Consider the following 9,637-nt stretch of genomic DNA (forward strand, 5'->3'; position numbering starts at 1 on the left):
CTTTATTCTCATCTCGAAAATAACAATATAGATTAAAGAAAATGGGTTTGCAGGAAGAGTGCGAGCATTTTATCTAAATGAGGACATGGCTGAATTATTATGTTTTAGCTCCTGTACTTGTACAAAAGAAATATTGCAACTGGCTGAATAAAAAGAAAGGCAACTTTCGTTTTGGCTTTCATTCTAAATAGTATCCTCTCTTAGACCAATCATTTCAGACATGATTTAAATAATGTCCAGTACAGTCCAGCAGTATGGATTCAGAGAATGAGATTGACCAACTGTGAACAGATTTAAATAAATGAAGTGACAAGCAAAACCATTATTACACACTGCAGATTCAAAAAAGTTTTTCATTTCTTCAAATAAAGTGTAGCCTATTGGCTTCTGAGTCCTATAAGTCACAAGAACATAGAGCAGAGGTTTTAAAGAACGAGAGAACACTTAAGGTTTTAATTTGAATATAAATAAATACATATTTAAAAAAAAAGATTTTTAGCTCCTTAAGTAACCTATGGGAACTATCTAATAAAATAAAATAAAACAAGCAAGAGGGAATGCTGCAAATATCAGAACCAACTCAGGAGTCATTGTTAATGCATGCATTGAAAATATTTGTTTATAATAATCAAATAATTATTCGTTTAAAATTAATGGGACGTCAACATGATATTTTTAAGACATCAAACCAAATAAAAAGTATCTAGCACCTCTTTAAAAAATAAATATCTAAAATCTCAGGAAATACACGAGGAAAAGCATCTCACCATTTAACAATGATCAAAACAAACACGCTAAAGACAGGAGCAGAGTCGTTGAAGCTACTCACCAATCACAGAATCCGAGCATCAGATGAGATGCGAGAGAGCGAGTGCAGAGCGCTGCGCTTCTGGATCGCTCAGATCTCAGCTTCACTGGATCATGTGACAGCAGCTGCTGCTCGCTTCATCATCCGCATGCATACTGCATCCATCCATCCACAGCACTGACAACTACATTTGCTTTATATAGCTGGGCGTTTCTTCAACTTCAGACATTTTTATGTCCCAGGGGTTGATTTTTATTAAAACCAAGATGGTAATGATGATGATGATGATGATGATGATGATACCTTATCAACAATCCAATATCCCTCACAGGTCTCTGATTCAATGAAATTGACATGTGTTGCAGTGATTCAGACTTTCTAACTTTTTATAGATTATAGAGGAGCAAGAAAACTACAACTTTATCTTAAATTAAATCTTTGAAAAGATCCTGAGACAACTCCATCTGAACCAACAGCTGAAAATGTTCCTCTTGGGTTGTCAAGCCTTTGAAAAATGTCATCACATGCATCTTCATCCTCCATGAGCACAACATTCTATTGTGCTAAAATTCATCTTTAGCCATAAATAAATTCCAGCGTTTATAAGAACAGAGGCACCTGAATGTTAAAATATACTTAAGTCATGCCATTTTACATTGACGTATTTTTTCCTCAGCGGGTTTTTCCTGCAGGGCAAAGATGTACTTTCTCATTTGAAGCTCAGTACAAACAATCTGTCATCAATGTTCTGTAAGTATGTCACCCAGAGAGATAAAAGTAGTTAAAACTGTTCATGTAACTAGGGCATCTCTCACTTTATCTAAAGGTTACCTTTCAGTACATTAAGCAACTTATAATGGGCAGTTATAGGACTGTAGATATATAACTAAAATCATTGTCAGATGCAGCTCCTTTAGGGTCAAACATTAGTCATTCGAAGTTTATTTGTCACTTATGTGTTACTTTACAACCACCCCTTTGGGGGAAGAAAAGCTCAACTTTTCAATAGCCACATTTCAATGTACAGAAGTGCAATCAAAATCTCTGTTCAAGGCCAGATTTTATGCATTGAAGGCTCATTTCATAACAGTCATTTTCAAGAATGCAGTGTTCAAACACAAACTCATTCACTGACCACATTAAAATGAGAACCTCTGCAGCACTGCTGAATACAGCACACAGAAGTACACTGCTAATTTCTGTTTGCTTATGCAGAGTACATATTTACCCTCATTACCATTCAGGGCCCTTTCCCATCCACTTAATGACATTCAGCTGGTCCCGCAGGTATACAGGCCATGGAGAGGTGCAGTCAGCACAAAACGGACTCATGCTGACTGAGGCATTAAGCAACAGTTCATAGCCTTTGCTATATCCCCTCTCAAAGCCCACCTAAGGCCAATTAAACAGTAAGGAAAGAACCACAACAGACGTGCCAGAGGTATGAAACGTGAAGCTGCTGTGTTTGCACTTGGGTATACATATCCCAACTGATTTCTTGTATTCAAGCGTGTGTTGGGTAATCCAAGTATAAGGTATATTTTGTGTGCTATATCAGCTCCTTTTTTAGTTAGATTTGCCAAATGAGGGACCTTCTACGACTGGCATATATACAGTGCACTTGCAGTTAATGCATATTTCAACATGTTCACTGTCTGTGTAAGTAGTCATTAGTGTTACTTTATTGGCATGCCAAGCTCTTTTAAAAACAGTCATCAACTGTACTCATTTTTCATCTGCCTGAGGGATCTTTTTGCCAAATGTCATTGTGAATAATTGAAATATTGGGTGTCAGGTAATGTTTAATGGGTTTATTATATACTTGATCATGGTGTTTTAAATATATGACATTTCTATTCGACACAAACATTTTTCACTGTCTACAAAAGGCATATATGTTCAAACTAAATATATATATATATATATATATATATATATATATATATATATATATATATATATATATATATATATATATATATATATATATATATATACGTAAAAGCTTAATAAAATCTAATCTTTGTATTGTTAAAAGGTTAGTAAAACCTTTTGAAGTTTAAGTTCTTTCATCTATTTTCTTGCTCCTCTTTTTAAAGCCTGACATTACAACACATCCAGTTTAGATGTGTTGATTCTGCATTTGCATAATTCAAGTGATATTAATAATTCAATACATAATTTTTGTTATAATAGATGTTCCAATATATCATATCATATGTTGTCACTTATATGAAAATCACAGTAATTTGTAATGCAAACTTTAGCATCTATTATGAATGCATAGTTTTCTGAATTGCAATATGATGAATTTGTTTCACTGTACTAAAATATGACGTCAATGCATACTCTAAAATTTGAAAAACACCAACTTTAATTCATTTCACTAAGTTATTTATTTATTGAAAGATTAAACATAAAATGCAGAAAAGAAAGACAGAAGATAGTTTTTATCAAAGTGGGAATTACATTAAATATATATCAAGAAGTCACATAAATTTAGAGAAAAAGTACAATATAGATTTTGCTCTCAGTATTAGTTTAAGTCATTCATTACAATAATAAGTCTACATTATATAATACATCGATACATATATTGCTTCACATTACAACTAAACTCACAAATGTATGGATTTGTTTCCCAAAATGACATTTCAGACAGAATTAAGACCTTAGACAACTCTAGAGTTACTAAAACATCAATGCAAAAACTACTCCTGGAGGATCCTGAATTTCTTCTCTCGCAAAAGCCTAAACTTGTGCTACATGTAAATAAACATGATTGAATATGCAAGTTCTCATCCAGTTTTTTCTTCTCATTTCTTGTAGCCACCAATATACCCTCTCAGGAAGTCCCTGAATAGTGGAACTGGATACCCAGGTGCCACGTGTTCAGGGAGAGGGTTGCCATGAACTTGTTCTTGCTGGGCCGGCTCATATTTGTGTTCTTGACTTGCGGATTCTGCTCGGCGCAGACGGCAGTTGTAATCGATTTCTGGGTCACAGTCTGGATGGGGCTCAATGATGCCGTCTTTAACTCTCTTGGCTGCATCAGCTCCAGTGGATGGCTGAGGGGCAAACTTACCACAGTTGGGGTCGTACGGGTGGCAATCTGGTGTAGAACTGGCAGCACTTGCCCTCAATTCCTGGTTCTCTACTGGGGTGCAGTCCTTGTCATAAAACACGTAGCAGTCATAACCTTCTTTGGTCTTTCCACGGATGCCCAGTTGGTGACGGGTCTGGAACTCAGGGAGAACCGGAGGGGGTTTTCTGAAAGCAGCGTCTCCACCCATCAGACAATACGGATCGTAGCGAGGGTCGCACGCCAGGTTGACAGGTGCAGGCTCATCTCTTGGAGCGTATTCCAAGACCGGCTTATTTAGTGCAGCTAGTTTGGCAGCTGTAAGGGGGTTGCAGCCCTCATCAAACAAAGGGTTGCAAAACTGCTCTTTGGGGGCGTCTGCATTCCCACTGGTTTGGGCTGCAGGTGCAACTACATTGGTGGCGCAAAGGGGGTCAGTGGCAGGGTTACAGGTAGGGTACAGGTGATACAAACCTGAAGGCGATCTGGCCACCAGTTTGGGCTGGCAGTAAGGATCTTTGGTAGGATCACATCCAAGGTGAGCATAGGAGGGCAGAGGACCGAGCGAGGGTCTGTAGCCATAAGCAGAGCGCAGGTGGTACTGCAAACACTCTGTGTCTGAAGGATTGCATATACGCAACAGTTCTGCCCTCTGCTCAGCTGACAAGAAGGGCTCTAAGACCGGAGCGTAGTAGTAAGCTGGTGGGGTTTTCAGAGGCAGAGGTAGTAGAGGGGAAAAAATCGGAGCAGGGAGCTTTTCTGGGGCAGGAGAAGGCTCTTCTTCTGCAGCTTTTGGTCTAACAGCATAGAGACAGTAGGGGTCGAGGTAAGGGTTGCACACTGTCACAGTAGCTTGCCTCACGGGAACAGGCATGACCATCTTGGCTTTGGGTTTGCTGGTGGATTCTGCAATGCAGTCTGGGTCATCAGAGTTGGCACAGGCTTTGTAAATTTCGCTCAGGTGAGTGAGGTAATGGTTGTAGGAGCGTCCCTCTTCTACTCTGTGCTTGTTCTGTAGGTAAACACGGTACATGCGATCCATGTCCTCAATCTGCGGAGGTAATCACAGAGAAACAAAACTGGGATGACTGAATTACACTTGTTGCAATTTTCTGTAAACAGTTCTCAAGAAAGTTCACTAATCAAGTCATAGAAAAATCTAAAAAAGATTATAACGATGACTAGCGATGACTAGTTTTAGTTTAAGGCTACTCACTCCTTCCTGGTTGTTGGTCTGCATGAAGTATTTATACCAGCCCCAAAAATCAGGTTGACTCCTGTAGTAGGCAACATTCCTCCTGCTACGGACCAGCTTTTTCAGCGATGACATGCTGTCTGTCTTCACCTCAGCAGCGCCCTCTATAACTGAACCAGCACATGACAACAGTAAGTGTCATCATTTAAATACTATTCAGACATCATCTCAGTATTTTTTGCTTTTTAATAGTGAGATTTGGTTGAATAAATTTTTTTTTTTATTTTTTAAGGGGACCACATTTATTTTGCAGAATTAAATGAAATCAGAATCGTTCTAATATGCTAATTTTGTGCTCCAAAATCTTCTCTTATTATAATCAAAGATGAAGGCAGCTGTGCAAATATTTTTTAATAGCAATATTAATTTAGTGATGATATGATTGCATTCTGAAGAATCTTTGGGTTCTTTGCTTTGTCACTGTGTGACAGTCCATAACTATTATGTGTTAACATTTTCTAAACGTAACCTAAAATGATATTAAGGAGAAGGAAATTCTATTTTGGGGCCAAGATGTAGAGAAGCTCTATGTGAGTCAATGATCCACTGCCTTTTTGCAGTTGTTCAGCATAATGATTCATGTTAAATAGCATTATCTCACATCAGAGCTGTGGTGTTGGTGCCATTTACAGCATAGCTGGTGATATAATTACACACACACAAAAAAAGGTCCAACCCACCATCCTTTTCTTCACTGCGTCCTACAGGACCAGCAACCAGAAAGTCTGTCAGACATTAAAAAAAGAAAAAAAAAAGAAAGAAAAAACAATTAGAATTGTTACCAACCAAATGTCAGACTTCTGACATGAAGGAAAATGCAGACTGACTATGACTGCACAGCAGGCACTTTTCCCGTCAACGGAGCCTGTGTCTTATTCTAGTGATTACTACTCTGTCTCGGCTCTCTGACAGCTCTAAGTGCTTTAAAATGGGCTAAAATTTCCGGGACCCCCTGCAAGCGTACCTGTTAAACTACAAAGAGATTGGGGAACTAGCCCACAGGCTGCCGCTATAATTACCACTGCTGTAAAATAAAATGAAGGATGTAAAATGTTCTGTACTTGCAACATTATTTGTGGCATATATCTGCATCTCCAGTTGGTCTATTTAGATGTTTTATAGCTCATGGAAAATGTACAGTTGGCTAATATTTACAAGGTCTACCTTTTCCTATATGGAAACTGTTTGACTGAAATCACTTTACAGAGGTGTTCACAAAGAAAGATTGACGATGCTCATTCATTTATTCTGGTTTTGTAGAATCCTTGGTTTTGGAAAATACTCCAAAGTTTCTGCAGTAGGCTAATAGTAACCAAACTTGTTTTGCTTGAGATGGATAATGAGTCATTTGGTCCATGCTTTATAATGCTATGGTGATTTACACTGAGATTGAATTGGGACAAATATTCAGGATAACTGATTATTTTTGTTTTGATAGAAATGGATTCTCACCTGGCATAAAGACAGCTGCAAGAGCCATTGCACGGAACATTACAGTAAGTCTGGCCATTTTTCTTGAATAGTTGAGTCCTGAAAACAAAAATTGAGAGACAGATCCAAAATCAGGGACATTTCCGACCAATGGTTGGCCAGCTCGGGTTTTGAATAATTGAACTAAATCAAGAAATCAAGAAAATATTCATTTGGCATGTTTTTTTTTTTTCATTGACAAACAGGTTATAAAAAATACAAAAAATATAGAAATCCATAAGATTCTCAATATATAATCAGTAATATATACACATACACATATATTTTTCCAGAAGCAATACCTCAGCCTAATATTATACTACAAGTATTCTGTCTGTATCAGTCAACTTACCTGTTCAAGCAGAAATGTTTGAAGACACTGCTAAGTTGTTGGTGGGCTCTGAAGGGGTGTACTGAACTCTTCACACAACCCCTGCACTCCCCTTCAAACCCTCTGAACTGCTGTGGCGAACGGCAACATTTTAAGGTGCTCCATGATCATTAAGAAAAAAAGGCATATCATATGTCAGGAGCTTGCTGTTAGCCTTTTTAGGATTGGCTCTTTCAAAATATGCTCATTGACCAATGAGAGTCCTGTAATTAGGAAGAAAAGCAGCAAGATACAACTTGGAAGAGGGAGCCGGAGGGATGCAGAAATAATTAAAGAAATACCTTTTTGCTGATTGATGAATGAGGTGCCACAACTTCCACTGAGACACAAACATGACATAAAACCTTAACATGGAATACTTTTCCCATTCTGCCATATAAATTGTGACTTTATCAGTCCATGCTCTTTAGATTATCTCACCAAGAGCAGTTAATGTTTGAGTGACATATTATTCAGAATCCTGCAGCTTTGCTTAGTAATATGCATATTTATCAAGCAAAGTTAAGCTCTATTGAATTCTCTATTTATATGCTTATGCTTAATTTTTTTTTTCATATTTTCATCTAAAAACGTGTCCAAAAACAACTTTTTTGTGGTTTAGAAAAAAATGTTCACAATGAGAATTGATTAGTATTTAAGACAGGTTTGACGCAGAATTAATTTTGTCATTGTAAAACTTTGTCAGAAAGTCATCACAATCTTTGCAAAAATATACAATGGTATATATAGGTTAGAATAATGTAATATTTTACCCAAAAATGAAAATTCTTTGATTGAAAATTGAGCACAAAAGAAGATATTTTAAAGAATGTTGGCAACCAGTACGGGAAAAAAAATACTATGGGAGTCAATGGCTACCGTCAGCTACACAATAAAGAAACCCATGCAGTTTTGGTGAAAACTGTGTAATGTAAGCTAATTGAAAACCAGACTCCAGAAACCAGAAAACTAAAATAAAAACTCTCCCCAACAAGCAGATTCCTGTCAGCAGCTTTTTTGGTAGTTTCTTCACACTCACTAAAGACTCCACGGGAAAAGCAGAAAGTGTCGGCCACTGTTATGAAACTGATGGAAACTGAAGGCCAGAGGTCTACAGGATGCTTAAAAAAATCAGGTTTGGGTTAATGATCTGAGGTGACTTCTTTTTATGACATGAACATCATAGATCAGAATGATGGCTTGTCATATCATTTGAGGTCATTCCTTGGAAAATGGATTGGGTGATGTTTCAAATATGACCTAAGAGCTAAAACATGCTAAACATTTACTGTACTGTATGTGACTGAATGTTTAATAGTGTCTACTAAGGTCCATTCATCATGATGATGGGACGGCCGGATCAGCACGTCCACTGTTACACATACAGTATAATTAAACTTCAGGCTTGCTGCAAACAGGTGTTTTACATAGCACATAAACCAGCAATCCAACCTGGAAGTAGCGGAGCACGCACACAAACATGATATGGCCTCATAATTTCAACATACCACACGTAGAAGAATGTGGCGTTCCCTCAGAATTTTGGAACACCTGGCGCCAGAGAAGACTTTAAAAATCACTTCGAAGAGGAAAAAAAAAACCTCTTTGCCCTTCACTGATGCTATTTTTTTATTAATATATACAGTATCTGCCAATGTCCAAATGTCTACTTATCGTTCCACAATGATCTATTTACCCTATTTTACAATCTTTAATGAAAAAAAGTGATTATTGATATTTTTTATTATTGAACTGACAGGATGAGCATGCCTGGAAGATCAAGGTGGTAGAACTTCTGCTTTTTTATGTCTTTTTTCACAGTTCTCCTTTATGTCTCTGTAGACTTTTACAAGACACCAGCTAGCTTTCACATCTTCTCACCTGAAAACAGGGCAGAACACTTTTCCTTTCCTTCCACACATACAATGGCTCCAAAATGTATATTCAGACTTAAGTCACACCTAAAAATGTGTGTGAATTTCAAATTATCAAACCAAGTGGCATTTTTTCTTGAAAGCATATTCCAAACACTCTTTTCAAACTAATTTTCAAATGCTAAAAAAAGAACGCTGTTGTTCAAAACAAATGGACAGTTTCTGGTTGTCAAATGAACTACATCTCTCTGAATGAGATGCATGAGATGTTGTCTTTTATTTCTGCTATGCTTTTCCCAAACCAGCAACATATTTGTAAATAACCACATTTTATGGAAAACTAAAGGCCTTTCTAGAAATAGTTCAGGCTTATTTTCATGTAAAAAAAAAAAAAAAAGCTGATGGGAATGACAATTTTTTATATAATTTACATGCCAGAAAGGACAAGTAATTGAACCTGTCATGTATAATTTTATATATTTCAATGTGTGACATGGGTGACATGAATCTATTGCATTAAAATAATATCGAGATAAATTATTACAAAAATCTATTTTCATTTGTCTCTTTCTCATTCATATCAAATTAATATGTGAGGCAAAAAAGTTTTGTCTCGTTTGATTTTTTTTTTTTGGCCCCAAGACACAAATCACACCACATTAAGCCGCTCACATCATAAAGAAATTCTGTGGTAGTAAAAACTTCTCCTGCTGCGCCTGGACCTTTAAAGAACCACCAGATGCTGAATTAGGAAAAAGATTTTCTTTTTAATTGTTAG

At 37.0% G+C, this 9,637-nt stretch overlaps 2 protein-coding genes across 2 annotated transcripts in view; both read right to left on the reverse strand.

Annotated features, from left to right (window-relative positions):
• Positions 1–909, reverse strand: part of LOC113118186 (RNA-binding Raly-like protein) — a 29,030-nt gene extending 28,121 nt beyond the window's left edge. Inside the window, exon 1 of the mRNA XM_026287152.1 lies at positions 830–909. The gene's annotated coding sequence lies outside the window, so the exon portion shown is untranslated. The remainder of the gene's footprint in view (positions 1–829) is intronic.
• Positions 910–3,430: 2,521 nt separating this feature from the next.
• On the reverse strand, positions 3,431–7,085 carry LOC113110856 (uncharacterized). Its single transcript, XM_026275093.1, has 5 exons — positions 6,968–7,085; positions 6,598–6,675; positions 5,826–5,870; positions 5,107–5,249; positions 3,431–4,941 (listed from the first exon to the last, which is right to left on the reverse strand). The coding sequence occupies exons 2-5, from the start codon at positions 6,653–6,655 to the stop codon at positions 3,625–3,627; spliced, it is 1,563 nt and encodes a 520-aa protein (XP_026130878.1). The 5' UTR covers positions 6,656–6,675; positions 6,968–7,085; the 3' UTR covers positions 3,431–3,624.
• Positions 7,086–9,637: the final 2,552 nt, after the last annotated feature.

This window comes from Carassius auratus, chromosome 2, assembly GCF_003368295.1.
Source record: "Carassius auratus strain Wakin chromosome 2, ASM336829v1, whole genome shotgun sequence".
Taxonomy (NCBI): domain Eukaryota; kingdom Metazoa; phylum Chordata; class Actinopteri; order Cypriniformes; family Cyprinidae; genus Carassius; species Carassius auratus.

Coding starts and splice junctions, on each gene's coding strand:
- LOC113110856 (XM_026275093.1), bottom strand. CDS start 6,655: ATGGCCAGACTTACTGTAATGTTCCGTGCAATGGCTCTTGCAGCTGTC. Junction 5,250..5,825: donor ACGCAGTGAAGAAAAGGATG/GTGGGTTGGACC, acceptor GTTCAGTTATAG/AGGGCGCTGCTGAGGTGAAG. Junction 4,942..5,106: donor AGACCAACAACCAGGAAGGA/GTGAGTAGCCTT, acceptor TTACCTCCGCAG/ATTGAGGACATGGATCGCAT.